The sequence below is a fragment of the Phocoena phocoena genome, chromosome 4 (genome assembly GCF_963924675.1).
Source record: "Phocoena phocoena chromosome 4, mPhoPho1.1, whole genome shotgun sequence".
Classification (NCBI taxonomy): Eukaryota; Metazoa; Chordata; class Mammalia; order Artiodactyla; family Phocoenidae; genus Phocoena; species Phocoena phocoena.
In genome coordinates, this window is record NC_089222.1 from 99,992,305 (window position 1) to 100,016,546 (window position 24,242).

The window sequence follows — 24,242 nt, forward strand, 5'->3', positions numbered from 1 at the left end:
GCTTCCCTGGTGGCACAGTGGTTGAGAGTCCGCCTGCCGATGCAGGGGACGCGGGTTCGTGCCCCGGTCCGGGAAGATCCCACATGCCGCGGAGCGGCTGGGCCCGTGAGCCATGGCCGCTGAGCCTGCGCGTCCGGAGCCTGTGCTCCGCAACGGGAGAGGCCACAACAGTGAGAGGCCCGCGTACCGCAAAAAAAAAAAAAATCATCTTAAACACTATTTAAATATTACCTAGAATGGGATGTGCACTGGAACTACACACCCGGAAGGGAAACGCCTTCCAAGTAGTAAAACCAAAATTATGTAACAGCTTTGGGTGGGGAGTGGGGGGGGGGCACAAAATTTAAAAACCAGCAAACACCAGTGACAGCCATCTACGGGAAGAGACAAAGGAAGAAATAAGGGAAAGTAAAAGTACAGATGCTGATTCACTCCCAGAAGAAAAGGTACCATAAAGCTGTTGTCAGCTGTGAAAATAAAAACACACTGAAAGTTAGAGGTAGCTAGAACTGAACTCTTCCCTAAGGTCATTAAATTAAAATTTACTCAAGAACAAAAACTACGGATACTTGTCTTCTTGTTGCCTGTCCTGCCCCCCTGCTCCACTCGGGTACTCTCTCAGACAACAATGTTTGATGAGGCGCCTCTGTTTTTTCTGTTTTTTCCCTCACTTTTAGCTCCTGGCACAGAGTAGGCAGATAACATACATTTAAGAAATGACTGAATGAATTTCAACTCCGAACTAATTCTTTATGGGACCATTATGATTTAGAAAGAAGTAAGTTTTTTTTAATTAAAGAGAAGGAACAGGGACTTCCCTTGTGGTCCAGTGGTTAAGACTTCACCTTCCAATGCAGGGGGTGCGGGTTCAATTCCTGGTCAGGGAGCTAAGATCCCACATGCCTCCGGGCCAAAAACCCAAAACATAAAACAGAAGCAGTGTTGTAACAAATTCAATAAAGACTTTGAAAACGTCCACATCAAGATAAAAAGGGGGGGGGGGGCTTCCTTGGTGGCGCAGAGGTTGAGAATCTTCCTGCTAATGCAGGGGACACGGGTTCGAGCCCTGGTCTGGGAAGATCCCACATGCCGCGGAGCAACTAGGCCCGTGAGCCACAACTACTGAGCCTGTGCGTCTGAAGCTTGTGCTCCGCAACAACAGGGGCCGCGATAGTGAGAGGTCCGTGCACCGCGATGAAGAGTGGCCCCCGCTTGCCACAACTAGGGAAAGCCCTCGCACAGAAACGAAGACCCGACACAGACAAAAAAATAAATAAATAAATGTGGGGTTTAAAAAAAAAAAAGAGAGAGAGAGAGATAAGGAAGAGGTAAAGCACATATTAAAATGCCATTTCCACCTACCAGGACTAGGTACTGCAGAGCAAGTCAAGCTAACCCTTATCCCATCCCCAACACATGGCCCCTTCTCTCCGGCCTTATCAGTTTTGTTCTTCCTTAGTCGAAAGACTGCAGGTGGAGATCAGAGCGCCCCTGGGGTTTCAGAGGCTGCATGACAAAATGAAAATAAACAGCAGTAGAGTAGGGACAAATTAGCTTCAGCTTGATCCTGGCTTTGCTACCCAGGAACCACTAACCTTGGCAAGTCACAGGAGCGCAAGATCTTTAGAGCTGAGCTAAGAACTTATACCATATTCAGACTAAGCAAAGAGGTGAGAAACTAGCCCTTCCTACTCGAGAAGGGCGTGTGTGCTAGATTCAGTTGTGACAAGTGTTAGCAGCCTCAGGGGTCCAGCCAACTTCAAAAGGTCATTATCTATATCAGGGTTAATCCCTAAACTTAGCATCTGCTCTGGGAAGAGGAAGTGTCAGGTCACCTGACTTAAGGTTGAGAGGAGATTCAAGATCTTCCCAGGCTTCCTTGGGAAAGTAAACCACAGATGACTTTGCACCTTGAGGTGAAAGCAATAAAGGACGCTATTCTTCGGAGTTGGTGGGAGTGATAATGATGGTAACTGATGATTAACGTCTACTGCCAGTCAGACCTTGTACTAGGTGACTTACATTTTATTTCTAAATGAAATAACTGTTAAGCACTGTGGCAAAGAACGTGGCCTGCCATTTCAGTAAACAAAGGATGTTGAAGCCCATCAAGCCTTGGCTACTGCAGCCGCCCCCCAACTGTGCACCCTGAGGGGAATTTAGAAGGAAGGAAAACAGGATACTGGCCCCAGATCGCTGAGGTGCGTATCAAAGGAATAATTCCAATAATACAGTTTCTTGCATCTTCCCACACATAGAAAAGGGGTAAATTCACTATCTTGAGATGTCTGTTTTTTCTTTAATTAGCAGTAATCTTTTTTTTTAATTTATTTATTTTATTTATTTTTGGCTGTGTTGGGTCTTCGTTGCTGCACATGGGCTTTCTCCAGTTGCAGTGAGCAGGGGCTACTCTTCGTTGCAGGCTTCTCATTGCAGTGGCTTCTCTTGTTGCGGAGCATGGGCTCTAGAGCGCAGGCGCAGTAGCTGTGGCTCATGGGCTCAGTAGTTGTGGCTCGTGGGCTCTAGAGTGCAGGCTCAGTAGTTGTGGCACGCAGGCTCAGTAGTTGCGGTGCACGGGTTTAGTTGCTCCATGGCATGTGGGATCTTCCTGGACCAGGGCTTGAAGCCATGTCCCCTGCGTTGGCAGGCAGATTCTTAACCACTGCGCCACCAGAGAAGTCCAGCAGTAATCTTTTGATGTTCGACTCCCTGTTTTTTTGTTCCCCAAAACTCCTACAAATCCTGGCTCCTTCCTCTTTGGAACAGTCCCTCAGAGCTATCTGAGAGGCTGTATCCCAGGCTTAAGTCCTCAGTAACATCCCAAATAAAACATAATTCTCAACTTTTAGGTTGTGCTTTTTTTTTTAGTCGATAACTCCATGTCTCACACAGAGTAGGGGCTCAATAAGTATCTGCCTTATCTGTAATAATTATATATTACATCGTATTATGTTACAGTATGTTATATTACATTATAATGATCATCTTTGCTGTTGTTACTCCTACAAAAGCCTGGAAAGGAAGGTAAATTCTACTAACCAATTTAGACTGTGGAAAAAAAAAATGTGGCCTGCCATTCCAGTAAACAAAGGATGTTGAGGCCAGCAAGCCTTCAGCCCACTGCAGCCGCCCCAGATGGTACCCCCCGAGGGGGATACACGGTGGAGAAAGACAGGATGCTGCCCCTAGACAGTTAAGGTGCATATCAAAAGGAATAATTTCAATAAGCCCAGACTCCTGCATCTTCCTGTTCATAGAGAAGCACTAAAATCATTAACTTGAGATGTCTGCTGTTTTGTGATTAGCAGTCATCTTTTGATACCTGACAGTTAAGGGAAACACTGACTGAAACCGCCTGCCCTGACCAGGCAAAGACAGTAACAATTTACATGAGTTATTTTACGACAGGAAGTCCTGGTAAGGAACACGGAACTAATGAGCCACCACCAACCGGAAGAATTCGGGAAAGGTCAAAAAGACAAAGGAGACGCCAGTCCACGTGTCCTACCAACCTCCCAGTATCCTCCTCGCTGGAATCCATCTTGGCTGAGTGGTGCGTGCACCACGAGAAAGGACCCTGAGTCCGAATGACTGGCCAGAGACAATCCGGAAACTAACCCCATTACCGTAAAACCCGAGACTGCGAGCCACATGGCAGAGCAATCCTCCTGGGTTCCCTTACCCTGTTGCTCTCCGCCCGGCGCCCCTTTGCAATAACTCCTCTTGCTTTGTCAGCACGTGTGTCTCCTCAGACAATACATTTCAGAGTGTTACACAACAGCTCACTCTAGGACCCTGGAAGGGGTCTCCCTTCCTGCAACATGACTACATGTCTGTCTTTTTCAGCAAAAACTCCAATATTTCCTCCCTTACCTCTTTGGAACTGTTCCTCAGAGCTATCTGACAGGCTGCCATCCCAGGCTACAGTCCTCCATAAGGTCCCCAAATAAAACATTCTCAACTTTTAGGCTGTGCTTTTTTTTTTTTTTTCTTCAGTCGACGAGACAAAGAAACCGAAGCTATAAAAAGTGAAGTAACTATTATCTGGAGTCCCAGCAGAGCTTCTCCTACTGGCTACTGCAAAGGAGGGAGCTCTGCCTCCAGGGAATACTATTCACTGACAAATGTGCAGACTTACACACCTGCTGAGCAATCTTTCATAAATACTCTAACCCCTTTGGGTTTTCTCAGAAAGAAAATGCCTTTTCTCTCGAAAGCTGAAGAGTACTTTGATTCTAGAGTAGCACTTTGAAGCTGCAGTCTGCAACCCACGGGTGGCTCATGAAGTCAATTTTGCGAGTCATGGTCAGCTCATTTTTAAAAAGTGAATAGAACAGGATACAGGGTATCTGGAGTAGGAAAGGTAAAAATTCTTTTTTTTTTTATTATAAATATGTATGGATACTAAGTTCCAAAGCAAAATGTATTTCTTACTATGGGTCATGGTTAAAAAAAAAAAAAAACAAGTTTAACATCACTCTTCTAGTTTTGCAGTGATCCTAACTGGACACACACCCACAGATTGACTACAAGCAGCCGTGGCACACCTGTAGTCAGATGTAAAAATATTTTATGTATCTAAAGTTTTCCAGAAGGGTGGCTGATTTTTAAAGGGACCTGTAGCCCCAAAAGGTTAAGAACCAGTCATGGAGAGATACAGTAATACGATAAAAGAAAATAAGAAAAGACAATGTTAATTTTAGATCCTTAAAAGATAAAATGCTGAAAAGCTTGTATGTGCTTTACACGCTTCAACATGCCCAGACCCGACTGTCATTGATTTCTATTAATCTGGAAGCATTTGACCAGCACTCTATCAAAGCAGTGGTGACAAAGAAAAAGAATGTTTATGGATGGAAGAGTAAATTCTCTACAAGTCCTGACAACCATAATGAACAATTATTATCTATGTTCTATGTAGTTCATTAAAAGTCTGTGAAAGGAAAATATCTACTGTAAACTTTAACCTAGAAGTTAAATAAAAATAACAAGGGTGGAAAATAACATGGGAACAAGGGTAGGGAAAGAAAACCCTAAAAGGACAGTGCACTCTTTTATGATCAAACACAAACAGACCTCTCTAATCTCACCTGTGTGAAAAGAATACTGGTCTGACTGAGTTCTTCAATGCCTTTTCTTAAAATATATGCAGAGTTCTGACTAAAAGCACAAAAAGACACAGAATAGTCAAGCTCTTCCTTAAATGTAGGATAACCATATTATGTACTTACACTGCTAAGATTTGCATGAAAAAAAGCAAACAAGTGTGGAGAATGATTACAAACACATTTTGAACATTTTGTGTGCCACGGTTTCTTTTGTATTTTTACCTCAGGAGAGAGGCAAAAGCTGGCTTTGATAAACAAGGCTGGATCTTATTTCTCTTCTTCATTTCCACAGGTGGCACCCTATGAGACAAAAATAGCGTCAGTCAGAAACCAGAACTAGGAAGACGGCCCAAAGGGAAGAAAATGCTCTGGGAGCCCACGCGGTGCCACCAGTGAGAGGCTTCTCAGGCAGGGAAAAGAAACGCTCACCGCAGCCCCTGACGTATGACAGAAGCTTCTCCTAAGTCCTGGACACATTTGAGGATTCATGGATGCAAAGCGAGAGACTGGAAAAGGCTGAGGTGACGAGTGACCCAGAAGGGTCCAAGAGCAGTGACTCAAAGGACCCTTTGAGAAGAACTGGGATCATCACACTGTGGAAGCCAAGACCAGACTCACAGTTTAGAAGTTCCTAAAAGCCTGAAAAATGCACACGGCTATGTAGGTCCTCCGTGCCACACGCGGGGACACCCATGGGCAGCAAACGCCACAGAGACACTGCCCCGAGCAGGTTCCGTAGCCCCTGCCCGTGCCCCGGGGACGCCCCAAATCCCACCATTTAGAGTCACAAATCTAACTCCCCTCTATTCTTGGCACAGGTCAGGCACTTGTGTGTCCCCTGAATGGAGCACTTGTCTCCACAATTTCAAAGCGTATTGTGATACAAGACAGAGCACAACAATGAAAACAAATGAAGGGGACAGGGGGCAGCAGGACCCAGACTCAGCCAGGAAAGAGCAAACAGCCTAATATAAAAAACCATTAAAAACAAAAAAACAAAAAAACCATTAAAGGGCTTCCCTGGTGGCGCAGTGGTTGAGAGTCCGCCTGTCGATGCAGGGGACATGGGTTCCTGCCCCGGTCCGGGAAGATCCCACATGCCGCGGAGCGGCTGGGCCCGTGAGCCATGGCCGCTGAGCCTGCGCGTCCGGAGCCTGTGCTCCGCAACGGGAGAGGCCACAACAGTGAGAGGCCCGCGTACCGCAAAAAAAAAAAACTATTAATGATCATCAGTTGTGTGGAGAATTAATCTAAAAAAGAAAACGAATCAATTTTCTTCTGCAATCACAGGATTCAAAGAGAAACAGCCTAAACCCTTCATGGATTGACTCAATTTTAAACTTTTTTTGGTACAAAATCCACAGTTAAAACTGCTAGCTTTCTGAACTCTGAGGCCAGATGCAGAGAATCATCTTTTGTAAATACCCCAAATGGCAAAAAAAAAAAAATCTAGATTTATATGTGAGGAAGGTACATAAATATGGTGGCCCAGCACACCAAGCCACAAAAACCAAATTATAGTCAGAGGACAAAATAAAGTATAAGATATTACTTGGTTTCTAAGGTTATTAAACCAGAAAACAAACTATTTGGGGATATTGTGAAGACTGTGGGTGTTTTTTCTTAAAAAAAGACAATTCCTTGTCTTAAACAGTTTTTAAGGAAGCAAGTTCCGAGGTAATTTCCAGCTCCGAGGTAATTACCAGCATCCAAGGTAATTTCACGATACTTTCTGTGTCTGGAGTAATGTGTTAGCTTAGGAGTGACATGAACGTTCCTCAAATTCTGATGACAAGAAAAAAGTGCTGAATTTGGACCCTTTTCATTGTCTTCTTTATCATTTCCCCTGTGACCAATAGGATTTGCAGGGAATTTAGCAATCTAGTAAACGTCGTGCTTTCTTTTCTGTTCTTGTCTTCCATTACTAAGTACAGGACAGAGACAAAAGTGGCAGAGATGGAGGGAGAGATGCATGCAGTAGGATCCTCATGTGGTATATAATCAGACTTCTAAGATCTATGGCTCATTATTTAAGTCCAAAACCTCAAAACTTGTGTCCAAACCGACCCACCTGGCATTGGGTTTTTTCAGTGACCGTAAAGAGCATTACAATGATTTGCCTAACTTCCTTCCATAAAGAGCATTACAATCAACCAGTGATGAAGTTAAATGCAGAAGCATCATTTTTTTAATCTAGCAAAACAAAACAAAACCTAAAAACATGATCTAGGATCTACTATTCAAACACTGGCAAAAAGTACCGAACTTTTGTCTAAGACAGGAAGTTTTTATGTGGTTTATTTTGACATCCTATACTCACCACTCATTCAGGATTTAAAGGTCATCAAAACTTGATTCCTCACCAAAGGACTGACAATAGGAAATAGGGTACCTCTAGACTAACAGTTGTCCTCCAGGATTACATTATACATTTATAAGCTAAGTGATTTGGGTTTTCCAACCCGTTGTCCGTGTCAGTTTTTCTGCTCTGGTCATTTGCATTAAGATGAAGAATTTTTTTAAACATTTATAATACATAGTAGCAATTTCTGAGCAAAACTCTGGGAAACTCAAGCAAAGGAATTTCCAAAAGTACCAGACTTCTGAATTCTGAGTTTTGAAAATATATTTTGAGGAGAAATAGACATAGTCTAATTTGATGCCTTTAGTGTTTTTGAATCACCCATCCTCAGGGTTGAAAAATTGTTTTGTATAACTGAGGGTACTGTTGGTTCAAACTATGTTAGTTTACAGTTTGTTGCAAACATTGTAGAATACAGCAACATATATATTAACATTTTCTCTATTTATCTTTATTATAGAAAATATCTTAGAATGTTCTTGATAGAGTAGCACGGTAACGATGGTCTCACACTTGGTGTGAATGGTAGTTTAGCAAAGCATAGCTCAAGGATTTGCAAAAAGTTAGGAAGAGGGACAAGAGAGCCTCTCTCCCCACCCCCATCTAAATATGAAATTTGGTAAATTAGAATACTTTGTAAAAACAAATTCATATTAATTACCATTATGTACGAGATGTTTTGTTTTTAACCACATTGAAGAGAATCGGGAAAGATTTTTTCCTTAATGTTTCTCCCGAGTGTAGTACTATAACAAAAACTTAATGCTACGAAACATTCTATATGTACCTTTGAGTAGGCAATTTACTCTAGATTATCTAATTTTCCTCCCATGATAACTAATCTGTTTTTAGTATCAGCAACATTTGGCAAGTTTATTTTTTTAGATATAAACTGTGGTTCATCTGTTCACTTTTCTAGAAAAAAATCATTCTCATGAGAAAAAGCATAAATTAACAAGAAAGGAGAGTGACTCGATTTGCTTTTAGAAAAAGAAATGCTTAATCAGCTCTCCTGTATTTGGACTTATGCAGGTGTTAAGAAATTTAGGGGGCTTCCCTGGTGGCGCAGTGGTTGGGAGTCCGCCTGCCGATGCAGGGGACACGGGTTCGTGCCCCGGTCTGGGAAGATCCCACATGCCGCGGAGCGGCTGGGCCCGTGAGCCATGGCCGCTGAGCCTGCGCGTCCGGAGCCTGTGCTCCACGACGGGAGAGGCCACAACAGTGAGAGGCCCGCGTACAGCAACAAAAAAAAAAAAAAAAAAAAGAAATTTAGGGAGGTATAAAGGGTTGAATGACCACAGTGCTCTTTTTTTGTTGTTGTTAATCTAACAGACCAGCCTTAACTGTGGGCCCGAATCCTAAAAGGACAGTTGCCACAGTGGGACGCAAGGAAATGTTTGGTTGGCAGATGAGTACCAGTGACAGCCAAGTGGAGGGACATACTTGCATGGTCAGTTTATTCTCTAATTCCAATAAGTTCTTTGCTTCCAGAAGCAAGAAAACATTTCCTCTCCCCTCCCCCTACCCCACCCCCTTTTTTTAAACATACCACAAGGAAAGTACAAACAGTTGCGCTACCTCAAACCCTTTGTGACACTTGTAGAAATCAGTAGATTTTAGATTAGACAGAATCATTTTTTTAATCTCTTGATTTGTTTTCCTTTGGTTCGAAAAGTGTTATACTCAGTTGACTCTAGGAAAATTTTGTATGTGGTAGCATAGCTTTAATTTATCCTATTACAGTGCTGTTCTGAATTTTCTTTTGGTTTTTAAAAAACAAAACCTGTTGCTTAGAAGCCATGAACTGTTTGACTTCACTTCAACTTGTCAAAATGTCCTTGTTTGAAAAAATGATCATTTGGGTTCACTCAGGAAATGCATGTCAGGAAGCTTGTATTATAAGTTGACGAGTTGTGATGTATCAGTAACTGCTGTTACTCCTTTTTCAAAGAAATATAATTGATTTTGAAGTTTTCTAGATTGTCACATGCTTTGTGATGAATGCAAGGAAATCAAGTCCTGTGTGGTATTTATTCTAGTCATTTCTATTCAGGCTATAAACTATAGCTAATTTTTTATTTGCAATTAATTCATTCAAACTAAGTACTTTTCAAAATAGAAAAAAAAAGGAAAAATGATAAAAATCTTATTATAGAAGTTTTCTCTTTAATAAAACTACCTGTGCCTCTTCAAATTTTATATGTGACATTTCAAGTCGAAGTCATTTCAAATTGCACATACATCATTATTCACCAAATATTTTTAAACAAAAGGAACCATATGTAGTGTCTACCTTTTATCGAAAGTCTCTTATCCAAGCATTTTAGACTCTAAGAATCAAGTGCCACTGAGTCTAAGAATTACTCCATCAATTCAAAAAGATGAATTATATAAATAAGAATGTGATGCCCCAAAGACGGTCAACACCACTGCTTCACTGAAAAGTCAATAAAAAGATGTTGTTGTTTATCAATATTTAAACTGTTAGATGTAATGTATAAGATACTAGAATGGTAAAACTCCAATTTATAATGGAAAAGCTAGAAAAGGTTCAAAGCGTTACAGGGTTTGTTTTTTGTTTCTTTTAATAGGTCCCTCTAATACCATTTGCAGGTCTATGTGAAACACCAGTTTGGTAGTCATTTTTAAACAGCAAAAATAAAACTTACCCATAGGCATTTGTTCCCCACAATATACAATGCAGCACATAATAGAGGAAGACAGCACTCAGGAAGATGGCCACAAGGTACCCTCTCATGGCTGGCCCACCTGAAACACAGGGGATGAAGGCCAAGGGAAAGACAAGATCATTATACAGGTGATTCACACAATGGCTTACATGCAAGCATTAGTGAATAAACATACAGAGAGAAGAGTATAAGAAACTGACATCAGCCTGTTATTTTGGAAACACCTACTAAATTTTCAGAAGGTGAATATTTTTTCTGTCTCTCTTCATCCTCTTTAATCAACACAACATGATTCATGTTTAGACCAATACCTTCCCATGTTAGATAGGAAAAAAATTCATTCAGAACAAAATTTTACACATCTATTTCAAATCCAAAACTTTTTTCAGAAATATTAAAAAATACCTATTTTCTCTATCTCAAGAGAAAATGAATATATGCCTTAAGATGTAAACAAACATTTTGTTTTGTCATTGCTCGAAATGACTTTTAAATGCTATTTATGCTAAAAGTCATTTTCTCATTTTAAAAAACTGGGGGAAAAAAGCTACTAAAAAATATTTCCGACAACCTCAATTTTTTTTTTAATTAACTAATTTATTTATTTATTTTTGTCTGCTTTGGGTCTTCATTGCTGCTCACGGGCTTTCCCTAGCTGCAGTGCGCGGGCTTCTCACTGCAGTGGCTTCTCTTGTTGCCGAGCATGGGCTCTAGGCATGCAGGCTTCAGTAGCTAGCTGTGGTGCGTGGGCTCAGTAGTTGTCTCGCGGGCTCTAGAGCACAGGCTCAGTAGTTGTGGTGCACAGGCTTAGTTGCTCCATGACATGTGGGATCTTCCCGGACCAGGGCTCAAACCCGTGTCCCCTGCATTGGCAGCTGGATTCTTAACCACTGTGCCACCAGGGAAGTCCTCCCACATCCTCACTTTTTACACACTTTTAGGTGCACCATACCACAGCACAGGTAAATTTAGCTAATTATTTGCTTGTTTTTATACTAAATGGACAGTATAGTTCACTGCACATTTATAGACAGACACAAACCTGGACACCATCCTCTCTAGAGTATAAATGCAAAAAACAAAAAAAAAACCCTTTACAAAATATATTTTTTATAGCCTAAAACATTTTTAGTTCCCACTTCTGCTTCAAAGGCAGAAATGAGTATGTCCTCACTTCTACATGTAATTAAATGCAAAAGACAAATTTAATATATGTTTCTATACTAGATCTTCTATTTCAATGCATGTTGCTTAAACAGATATACTATTTCTTTGCATCTCTTATCAAGTTTCTGGTCCATCTAGATACTTGAATGTACCACTCGGCTCACTCCCGTCCGTCTCTATTAACCTCAATTGGGGCAATGCAGTGTCGAACGTGTGAGTCTGGTTAGATTCTTTTATTTTTTTTTAAATTTTATTGAAGTAGAGTTGATTGGTTAGATTCTTAAAGAGCTCCATTGCCTTCTTAAGTATAATCTACTAAACATAAATGAAGCTGTGTGGATCATGTGAGGTCATCGTAACTAATGTAATAATCGTTCTGGGCTCCATTAGGGTTGAGACCCTCTGGAGCTAATGAGGGTGTGGGGCTGTTTGGAGTTGACCCTAAACTGTAGGGATTATCCCATGCAGATTGCTGAGCACACCGCCCTTGGTGTCAGCTGTTGCTTCTCACTGCAATTAAGGCAGCCACCACCCCCATGTGCCACTATTATAAATTAATTAGAAATGAAGACTGTCAAGAGGAAGCAAATGAATGTGTTAAATGAGCAAATTTTAGTTTACACATACTTCTAATTTAGCAGACATAATCCCCGTGAAGAGTCAACACTGGTTAGAAATCAGAAGACAGGAATCATGGCCCAACTCCACATAATTCCTGGCTTGGAGGGGGGCCTTAGGTAAACCAGTCTCCCCTTTTCCAACCTGACTGTTCTCACACGTTCAGGAGTGAGAACACACAGCCAACCTCTTTGGGCTGTTAGAGTGGCCAAAATGATGGGCGTCTGGCATAACCTAGGACACAAAAATATGTGCTGAATAAGTTTGTATATTTTATGGTTGTTTGTTTTCTAAAGCTAAAGCCAGCTGTGCTTTTTTTCTATACAATAAAATGCATGGGTTTTGAGAAAACCAAAGAGAAACGTGGCCTGCCCTTAATGTAGCCTGTGCAGTATTCTTACTGGTCTGACAGAAAGAGTCAGTTGGGTGTGGCTGTGGCGGAAAGGCCACTTCCTCTGCTGGCAAAGGGAGTAAACATAGAGAGGACTCGTAGATCACCTCAGGCCTGTGCTTCCCTTTCCACTTTATTCTCTGTCTTCCTTGCCCATTTGCAATATATGTCTTGATGTATTGTGCATTATTTTAGAAATCACCTTAAATTCTTGGTAAAAAGCAAGAAATAAATTGCATGATCATTAGTGGGGGGAAAAAAAAAAAAGAAAAAGTATGGTTCTGTGCTTCCTGAGAAATAATTGGTAAAATCCAAGTAATGGAGAGAATTAAGGTTTGGGATGATCAGAGTAAAAGTCTAAGACAGTGAGGCATGGGAGATGTTGGGACACATCACTGAACTGGTTAATTGAGGAAACAAAGACAGCGAGATAGCTAGCCCAGAGCCCAGCCCTTATGACATGTTCAACAAATGCTAGCTCTGCTTCCTCCCCTTCACGTGTGAGAGAAGTGCTAATATTAAACACTTTGGCCAGAGGCCACGAGTCATGATTCATGATGGCAGGACATAGGGAGCTGGTGTGGCCTGGCCTTGGCTCATTCAGCCCTTTGACTGAACTGGCCTCTGCAAAACGTTTTTTGTGTTTTTCATTCATGTGTCACACAAACATGAACGTAGGATAAATATAAAAGACTCCAGAGAACACAATGGAATTCTTTCTATACTGTGACTCAGATGAAAATACACTATCATTAAGCCTCTTTTGTTGTACATTGGACAGCCTCAGATATCAGGGGTGTTCAGACACTTTGGAAGTTCTAGAATCCACAAGTTAGACTTGGACAGAGAAAGTTTTAGAAATTACTGATACCAGGCTTAAGACTGTCCTGAAAGACATTTAACCATGGGCCAAAACAGTCACCAAACAATCTGCTTAAATCCTCAGATTAAATATTTAAAACTCTACCCAGAGTAACATCAGTTTTGCAAACACCCAACAAGGATGCCACTTATCAGTATCAGAAATTTTTTTAAAACATATTTACATCTAAGGTAAGATAGCATATGAAAGCCTAGGGAAAGAACTCAGTATTTACAGTTCAGTTTGCTTATCTGTCCCTCAAAACATATTCTTTGGGAAATTTATATATCACTTTACAGAGCACGAAAGTATGCTAAGCGAGATGTTGTTTTTTTCCTCAGCAGTTTGTGGTTTAGCTGAAGACAAAGAAGTGTGAGAAAACATTTTTTTCCTTCAAAAAGCAAAATGAGGGCTTCCCTGGTGGCACAGTGGTTGAGAGTCCGCCTGCCGATGCAGGGGACACCGGGTCTGTGCCCCGGTCCGGGAGGATCCCACATGGGCCCGTGAGCCATGGCTGCTGGGCCTGCGCTCCGCAACGGGAGAGGCCACAACAGTGAGAGGCCCGCGTACCGCAAAAAAAAAAAAAAAGTAAAATGAACCTACTTGTGAAGAGCTACTGCATACACCACCTGAGAAAAATTTTGTAAGCTTTACCACTCTCACATGTCATGGGCAATTCAAAGCATCCATATTCAAGTTGCAAAGCAAACTGGGGCCGGCCAGGATATCCTTGTGATAAACACGTAGAGGTCCTCTGCTCGCTCACAGCAAAAACTTCCACAAATAAATGAATTCTCTAATTATAAGTCTATAAATGAAACAACCATTTTGCTTTGAGCAAAAGACTCAAAGGAACACCAGTAAGAATTTAACACAGAGTGCCTGCTTTAAGGGGAGGAAAAAAAAAAGTCCCTTCAATATCGCTTCAGTTACCAAAACAAACAAGTTTCAAGATCTTGACATTAAACAACACATATCAGCTTCTTAGCTGCAGATGCTGCTAAGACCAGAGTCCCTAAAACATCCTTCACAAAGTTTAAGCCATAAAGCAATTATTCACCGAAAGTGTGAGTAGAGGGTGTCAAGGGAGAGCAGGAATCATTGGCAGAGATCAAATGTTTATTTCTTCCCCAATTATGATACATAACCCAATAGATGAATAATCTGCATATGCCAAAGTGAGCTCAATCTTGGCAACAGGTTTTCCTTTTCTTTAATAATAACAGTATATTTTATAAGTTCATAAAAGGCTTGTATGTCCATCACTTCATTTAAGGCTCAAAACAAGCTTGATAACCAGATGTGCAAGACTCTGTCACACAGAGTGAAGTCAGTCAGAAAGAGAAAAACAAATACCGTATGCTAACACATATATATGGAATCTAAAAAAAAAAGAGTGGTTCTGAAGAACCTAGGGGCAGGACAGGAATAAAGACACAGACATAGAGAATGGACTTGAGGACACGGGGAGGGAAAAGGGTAAGCTGGGACGAAGTGAGAGAGTGGCATGGACATATATACGCTACCAAATGTAAAATAAATAGCTAGTGGGAAGCAGCTGCATAGCACAGGGAGATCAGCTCAGTGCTTTGTGACCACCTAGAGGGGTGGGATAGAGAGGGTGGGAGGGAGACGCAAGAGGGAAGACATATGGGGACATATGTATATGGAGCTGATTCACTTTGTTATAAAGCAGAAACTAACACACCATTGTAAAGCAATTATACTCCAATAAAGATGTTAAAAAAAGAAAAAAAACCAGATGTGCAGGCATCATCTTCTTGATGAATGAGGGAAATGAAAGTTTCTGCAATTCAGTGAGTTGTCCCAGCTCACACAGTCTAAGAGGCAGAAACAGACTTAAGTCTGACCATTTCTTTCTCACAGTTCTACTCCTGGTGTCATCCTGTCTATCAAGACAAAATACATGAGGGGAACCCAAAAGAGAAAATTCTAATTGACAACTTCCTGACAGTGCACTGTTGATGGGCAGAGTTCCCAAAGGGCAAATACAGACATGGGTTGCAGCGAGAGGGCTGCAGGGCAGGGTTCCCCAAAGTGACATGGCAGCTCCGAGGGTCAGCACCAGCCGAGGGCTTGTTAACATGCACGTTCCTGAGCCCCTACTTCATCTGAGTCTCTAGGGCTTGGAAAAGTGTATTGAAACAAGAACACTCCAGTCTGATTCTTATGCCGACCCAAACTACAGTTTGAGAATCACTGCTCTAGGATTCTCAAGAGAACCATCGAGGAATGTACTGAAATACGGAGACCATAACAGATGTTACGATAATGACCCCACTCCATGAGAGCAGGATTTGTCAATCACTTTATTTGCATTTGTTTATCTACTTCTAACAATACATGTCACACAGAAGCTGTTACGTGGATAATCGTTGAATGTAGTTCCAGATCTCATAACTAGATGCTTTGTATTGATTTTTTATCCAAAATGCCTACCACGTGGTAATGAATAATGGCTGATTAGAATCATTAAGATATTGCAGTGCCCCCCGACAGATGCTTTCGGTGTATTATCTCATGTAATCCTCACAACCACCCTGTGAGGGAAATAGTAAACTTACAATTCCCATTTCACAGAGGAGAAAACTGAAGCTCTGAGAGGAATATGAACTTACCTGAGCTAATAAACTGCAGAACAGACTCAAACCCATATCTCTCAGACCAGAGTGCACACACTGTACTGCGGCTCTCCAGATGTGAGCTTTTACAGATTGGTGCAAGGTCCAGCCTTCTGATAACAGACTAAACGTGACAGAATGTCTCATCTGCCCCATCCTACCAGCTCCCTAAGCGGTATGAATTCTAGGAATTGATAAAATGGAGATAAAGTTTATAGTCACAGACTGCTGAAATAACACCCTATTACTCACACCCTTGTTCTTCCCCACCCTATTTTGGATTTCAGTAAATCCATTTTGTTTTTCCTCCATAGTTCTATTGAGTGCCCTGGAGCAGTGATCCTCAAACTTCAGTATGCTTAAGAATCAAACTGGAGGATTCCTATTTCAATGCACATTCTTGAGCCCCAGGGCAACCATAATAGCATTGCTTATAAAAACAAAACAAAAACCCTATGGCATGACACTTGAAAATGGTCAGATTCTTATTTTTAGACTCTCTAATGCTTTTTCAAACCTAAAGAGGCTTGTTTTTCCAACAACCAGTTAGAAAAAAGCATATTCAGCAATAATTCTACAAACATCATTCTATTCTCTAAGCACAAAAACCCGGTGGGTATCTCAGTCAATATCACATGGCTCCAAGAAAGAAACATGCTTCCACACACATGGTTCAAGACGGACCCGGCCTGCCCGGCCTCTCTCCACCCAGTGACCTCTAGGCTCAGCTGCAGACACACCCCGGTGCCCATCTGTAGGCTCAGCTCCACCCCAACCTCTGAGCCTGATCCTGGCCCAAAGGAAAGGGAGCCTGAGAAGCCTCCAGCGGCAGCTCAACAGTTTGGTCAGGTTCCTACTGATCCCACACTTGGACATGTCATTCACCTGGCCTGAGTTCCCGTTGCCGGGTCCCTGAATTACATCCTAGTTTTCCAAGGTCTTCATTCTTCTCTCTCTCAGCTACCCCCAGCAGCTCAGCAAGCAAACATCCAATCCTAAGTAACCAGGATCCTACATCGTGTACTCATCCACTCTATCCCTCGATACCCTCTGCTTCCCCAGTGACAGAGGTCTTGCTCTGCTGCTGTTCGGTCTCCTCTCTCATCCAGCATACCTCTGCTCAACAAAAATACTCGATAACTTGCATCTTTGTGCAAAATAGACAAGGACACCCAATCTGGCTCCACACAGCCCTGTGGGCACATAGCTTGGCATGGGCAGGATTTCAACCACAACTTGCCTCTCAGCCAGGTGCCCCTGTTCAAGGTTCACCTCCACAATCTTACCAGGTGGCCCTGCTCTCAGCCTGTGTCCATTCAACCCTGGGAGAGACTCTTCTTCATTCAGGTCTCCACCAGACCTCAGCTCACACTGACACGTACTTGAGACTGTCTGAACTTGGCAACAGATCTTACATCCGGCCTTCCTTCCTCTTCGTATTTACTGCTCAGCTTATGACTCTTCTCTGCAATCACATGCCCCTGTGAGCATGAACTGCAGCTCTACCTATGCATTAATGTCTAAGTCTCTTAGTCCAGACCCACGGGTCCCCTAAGCCTCCTAGATCTAGCCGTCTCCGTAGAGCCCAAACCTTAAAGAAGACACACAGGACCTCGCAGCAATGGATGGAAAGGCCTCAGTCCTCTTTAAGTCAGTTATTACCCCTCTTTCAAGTAATGATCCTTATCATTAATGGTATGATCCAAATGTGTCCAGAAGCCTCATTTATATACTAAGGACCTCCACCCTCTGGTGCTGATGATCATATAAACAATAGCACACTTTATTAAGTACTTACAAAATGCCCAGCACTGCACTAAGCCCTTTTCACATACGATGATGAAAACAGGGGTGCTATCATCCCCACTCAAGAGATCTTTCTGGGTTTTTATATTGTATATTATGGGAAACTTCTAAATTATACATTCTGGAGAACTATGATCACTGTATTTTTTAACTATAACAGCATGAACTTAATATAGTTACTTAATACCTTGTTAAGCAAGGGAATGATACACATTAAAGTAGGCATTGATTAAAATATACTTAGAGGGCTTCCCTGGTGGCGCAGTGGTTGAGAACCTGCCTGCCAATGCAGGGGACACGGGTTCGAGCCCTGGTCTGGGAAGATTCCACATGCCACGGAGCAACTAGGCCCATGAGCCACAACTACTGAGCCTGTGCTTCTGGAGCTTGCGCTCCGCAACAAGAGAGGCCACGACAGTGAGAGGCCCGCGCACCGTGATGGAAGAGTGGTCCCCACTCACGGCAACTGGAGAAAGCCCTCACACAGAGATGAAGACCCAACACAGCCCAAAATAAATTAATTAATTAATTTTAAAAAAAAAAAACTACAATGAGGTATCGCCTCACACCAGTTAGAATGGGCATCATGAGAAAATCTACAAACAACAAATGCTGGAGAGGGTGTGGAGAAAAGGGAACCCTCTTGCACTGTTGGTAGGAATGTAAATTGATACAGCCACTATGGAGAACAGTATGGAGGTTCTTTAAAAAACTAAGAATAGAATTACCATGTGACCCAGCAATCCCACTACTGGGCATATCCCCAGAGAAAACCATAATTCAAAAAGACACATGCACCCCAATATTCACTGCAGCACTATTTACAATACCCAGGACATGGAAGCAACCTAAATGCCCATTGAAAGACGCATGGATAAAGAAGATGTGGTACATATTTACAATGGAATATTACTCAGCCATAAAAAGGAACGAAATTGAGTCATTTGCAGAGATGTGGATGGACGTAGAGAAAGACTGTCATACAAAGTGAAGCAAGTCAGAAAGAGAAAAACAAATATTATATATTAACGCATGTATGTGGAATATAGAAAAATGGTACAGATGAACCAGTTTGCAAGGCAGAAATAGAGACACAGATGTAGAGAACAAACGTATGGACACCAAGGGGGGAAAGTGGCAATGGGGAGTGGTGGTGGTGGTGTGATGAATTGGGCGATTGGGATTGACATGTATACACTGATGTGTATAAAATAGATAACTAATAAGAACCTGCTGTATAAAAACTAAATAAATAAAATTTAAAAAATAAATAAAAGAAAGCCAATGCTTTTCCCAGAGTTCATCCTTAGCCTATGTAGACAGATCTTTTCAGCTAATAAAAGCTAAGCTGTCACTGCCAAAGCAGATGACCAAATCCTGCCCCCAAAATTGGGTATGCTCACTGCAAAGAATATAAAAAGAAGAGAAATGATGTTTCAGCAGAATTTTGTTCCTTAATAGCACAGCAGGACAGACTAAAATCATTCAGCTAATAGCACACTATATTAGATGTTAAAAATAAATGAACTGAAGTTCCTGTTTTCAAGATCTCTCCCTTTAGCCTCAGCTTCGTTGAAAATACACAAAGAAGCTTTTAAGGGAACTTCTTATGGTCCTACTGTTTATTCATATTTTCTCCCAGAGACCCATTTCTTTTCCCAGAGTGGAAATTTTCTCTATTTCTTAGATTAATGCCCTATTGATAAGATAGACTCTAAAGAGTAATAGATATTGTTAACAGGTTACTGACGGTGGCCAATTTTTAAAATTAACTGTGGAACATCCCTGGTGGCGCAGCGGTTGAGAGTCTGCCTGCCAGTGCGGGGGACACAGGTTTGATCCCTGCTTTGGGAATATTCCACACGCCGTGGAGCAACCGGGTCCGTGAGCCACAACTACTAAGCCCGCGTGCTACAACTACTGAAGTCCGCGTGCCTAGAGCCTGTGCTCTGCAACGAGAAGCCACCACAATGAGAAGCCCGCGCACCGCAGTGAAGGGTAGCCCCGCTCACCACAACTAGAGAAAGCCCGCGCGCAGCAATGAAGCCCCCAAGCAGCCAAAAATAAATAAACTTTTAAAAAATTAATTAAATTAAAATTAACTGTATAGAGGGAAGAAAATTATAATAAAACCCACCACTTTTAAGTGCACAATTTCATGAGTTTTGACAAATCTGTAAGGTTGTGTAACAATCACCAAAATCATACTAAACGTTTCCAACAAGCCTGGAAGTTCCTGTGTTGTCCCTCTTTGCAGCCAACTCTCTTCCCCTAGTTCCTGGCCCCTGATCTGTTTATCACTATAGTTCTGCTTTCTCTAAAGGTTCATATAAATGGAATCATACAGTATGTATCTTATTTCTGGCTTATTTATATTAGTATAATGTTTTTGAAAGAAATTGTTCATGTTGTTACTTCTACCAGGAATTCACGCCTTTTTCCTTTTTATTACTGTGGACAAAAAAAGAAAAAGAAAAAAAGGTTGCCTACCATTTCAGCAAACAGCAATGTTGCCCACCAGCAAACCATCAGCCACTGCAGCCACCGCCCCCCTCAACACCCCCCCAGTCCCCCAACAGTGCACCCTGAGGTGGAGAAAAACAGGATATGGGCCCTAGACAGTTAAGATGTATATCAAAGGAATAATTTCAATGAGTCCAGACTTTGCATCTTCCCACACATAGAAAAGTACTAAAATCATTAACTTGAGATGTCTGTTTTTTAGCAGTAATCTTCTGATGTTCAACTACATCTGTATGTTTGTTTCAGCAAAAACTCCTCTATATCCTGGTTTCTCCCTTACCTCTTTGGAACAGGTCCTCAGAGCTATCTAAGGTGCTGTCTCTCAGGTTGTAGTCCTCAGAAAGGGCACTGAATAAAACATAATTCTCAGCTTCTAGGTTGTGCACTTTTTAAAATCAGTTGACATTGCTAAGTAGTATTCCATTGTATGGCTATACCACGATCACAATTTGTTTATCAATTCACCAGTTAATAAACATTTGGTTACTTTTTGGTTTTAGTTATTATAAGTACAGCTACTGAAACCAAGCAGGGCCCTATGGAGCCCCTGGGCATGGAAGCATTTCTGTGTCCCCTGTTCCTTGTTTGTAGGGAACAGACTCTAGCCTCCATGACCTTCCCTGAGTTCCTAAGGGTAGATTCCAACAGTTGCTAATCAGGGAAGGAAGGGGGTGCAGAGTCAAGGGAGGAACAGTCAAGAAACAGTGGTGCAGCCTGCTTGGAGCAGAGTCCTGGTTCTGCCTCAAGGGACACACATAACAATATCTTTAAGCTCTTCTGTAGAACTAAAACACCTACAAAATGCAAGATGTTCCAGAGAGAAGATCACAAGTTTGATAACCTCAAAGCTCATCAGAAGAGCACATGAGGCTAGATTGAAGGAGTATAGGACCTGCACACACCCTGATCCTTATCAGCAACCCCACCCTTGAACTACAGCTAGAGAACTCCTCACCAAATCCTCCCAGGTGGGGACCAGCCTTCTGCGTTCCCCTCTGCCTGGCAAAGCAATAAAGCTATTCTTTTTTATTTCACCCAAAATGTCTCCAGGATTCAATTTGGCACCAGAGCACAGAGGCCGAGATTTTGGCATCACTACATTGAAAATTCAAGCACAAGACTTTGGGTAGGCATGTGTTTTCACGGGTCATATAGTAAATGTATTTTTAACTTTATATGAAAATTTTATATTACATGCCGGTGCCTATTTCTGAATAACAGATTTGCTTCGATTGCTCAGTTAAAAGGAAAAAGCCCCTATCTGTAACAATTCAAATTACTGACACCACTGAATAATACAGATCACTGACAGGGGTAAGAATGGATTCATCTATTACTATTGAGCATTCATTAAGCATGTGTACTCTATTTTAAAGACATGGCAAACAGAGCTCACAGTCTGGTGAAGGAAGTTACACTGTTCCAGGATGACTATGATTATCTGTTGTGGGAAGTAAAATTAAATATTTTAGACCCCTGCTCCTCAGAGTGTGGTCCACAAACCAGCAGTATTGAAACCAAGCCCGACCCTGTGGGTCTCTCCCTGGTACAAAACCTTTCTGTGTCCCCCATTTGTTTGTAGGAAATAGGCTTCATTCTGCCTCCTAGACCTTCCCTGAGTTCCAAAGGGCAGATTCAAACAGTTGCTAATTAGGGAAGGGAGGGAATGCGGAGACAAGGGAGGAGCAGTCAAGAAACAACAGTGCAGCCTTGGGGCAGGGTCCTGGTTCCTCTTCAAGGAATACACACAACAATATATCTTTGAATTCTTCTGCAGGAACTAAGGCCCCCACCCAGGTGGAGGATGGTAACTTCAGGCTGAGCACAAGAGTCCTGGAGCACCACCCTGTTACCTCACCAACCAATCAGAAGAAATTCACACACCCTGCAGCCCTCACCCCAAATTTTGCCTATTAAAAACTTCTCCCCCAAAACCACTGGAGAGTTCGGGGTTTTTGAACACAAGGACCTGTTCTCCTTGCTTGGCCCTGCAATAAACCTTTCTCTGCTCCAAACTCTGACACTTCGGTTTATTTGGCCTCACAGTGCGTTAGGCACAAGAACTTGCCTTTGGTAACAGTATTGGCATCACCTGGGAACTTGGTAGAGCTGCAGAGTCTCAGCTCCACCCCTTGATCTACTGAGTCAAATGTGCCTTTTAACAAGATCCCCAGGTGATCTGTGTGTTTGAGAAGCACTGCTGGAGAAGGTCAGAAGAAAGAGGAATCACAGCCCATGGAGAGGATCAGGGCTCCACAAAAAACAGTTGTTGAGAGGAAGTGAAAGCTCATTCTAAGTTCCATGCTACCTCTTTTAAGAGTCTTTTGGGCTTGACTTTTTAAAATTTCCAATCAACAAAATTTTCCCTGAACAAACTAGTGAGACTCTCTTTGAAAATAAGTGGCTTTCAGAAAAATTTCCATCATCATTCTAGGGGATATTTGTGGTCTCTCTGTAAATTCCCTGGATATTTTCATTCCTATATTGTTTACAGCCTTATCCTTTCACCTTCCATCTACTACCAGTATCACCACTGCTATTTTTGAGAGAAAATATACAGATTACATCTACGTGACACACACTTCATCCTGCATCGCCTTCTGATTCACCTAAAAGGGCCAACTGAATCACCACTCACTCACAACATTTCCCATTATTGCTATTCACACCTGGGACCCAGGAATTACAGATCTTAGAGCTGGAAAGACTGCAAGAGTTCAGGGCATTTAGACAGAGTAAGGTCTTATGTCACCACATTACAGAAGAAGCAGACAGGATTTAGAAAAAAGTAAAAACTTGCCAAAGGTGACCTCACTCATAAGTAGCAGAGTTGGCAGTGCAGGAGAACATTTTTACGTGGATTTTCCTCCAGCATGATTCCAGGCTCATCATGGGTACACAACAATAACCCACTAGTCTTCATTTCACTCCAATCCTCTCAAATCTCTATGGTTTTCAATTCCTGAAACACCCCTCGGGTGACACTGCGTCTCACGACTGCTGCCTGAGCTTCTAAATCTTTCTCTTCCTCCTTGGCACACCTAAATACAGGTGTTCTCAAGCACTTAACTTTTTTTTTTTTTTTTTTTTTTTGCGGTGCGCGGGCCTCTCACTGTTGTGGCCTCTCCCGCTGCGGAGCACAGGCTCCGGACGCGCAGGCTCAGCGGCCATGGCTCACGGGCCCAGCCGCTCCGCGGCATGTGGGATCTTCCCGGACCGGGGCACGGACCCGTGTCCCCTCCATCGGCAGGCAGACTCTCAACCACTGCGCCACCAGGGAAGCCCTCAAGCTCTTATCTTAATCCTATTTCCTAAACCCATGTTCTCATTACTTCTCAGCTACTAGCAATGATCTCTAATCTATCTTGCGTTTAAATCAGCCCATGTGCTGCACCGGCATAAACTCCTCAAAGCAAGCCCGGCTCTCATTTTGTCATCCACCCCACAGGAAAACCTTCAGTGTTATCCCGTTGTCTGCCAAATACACATAAAATCACTCAGCCTGGCATTTAAGACTTCTTTAATTTGGCCCTTCGATCTTCCTTCTCATCTTCTTCATGTAATTTCTTCTCTGCAGGTAGCAGCGCAATTAGGTGTTAAGGTTGTCTGCTTGGCAATCAGACACCCTGGGTTTGAGTCTCAGCTTTACCTCTGTCTAGATGTATGACCCTAGGAAGTTTCTTAACCTCTTTATACCTCACCTGTAAAATGGGAATAAAGATAGTACCTAATAGAGCTATTTAAGTTGTAAATATAAAGCACTTAGAAAAATGTCTGGCACGTGGTAAGGACTCTCCTAATCTTGTTTGTAATTCTTCTTTTAAAACTAATAAAGTATAAGCTGCCCATACACCAAGGCTTCAATAAAAGACAAACTTCAGGGGACTTCCCTGGTGGCACAGTGGTTAAGAATCTGCCTGCCAATGCAGGGGACATGGGTTCGAGCCTTGGTCCAGGAAGATCCCATATGCTGCAGAGCAACTAAGCTGGTGTGCCACAACTACTGAGCCTGCGCTGTGAGACACAACTACTGAGCCCACGTGCCTAGAGCCCGTGCTCTGCCACAAGAGAAG

General features: G+C 42.3%; 1 protein-coding gene across 1 annotated transcript in view; it reads right to left on the reverse strand.

Moving 5' to 3' along the window:
• ST3GAL6 (ST3 beta-galactoside alpha-2,3-sialyltransferase 6) overlaps nucleotides 1-24,242 on the reverse strand; it is a 72,361-nt gene that overhangs the window by 25,954 nt on the left and 22,165 nt on the right. Inside the window, 3 exon segments of the mRNA XM_065876750.1 lie at nucleotides 5,331-5,408; nucleotides 10,140-10,239; nucleotides 11,003-11,007. Coding sequence (XP_065732822.1) covers nucleotides 5,331-5,408; nucleotides 10,140-10,239; nucleotides 11,003-11,007 — 183 coding nt within the window.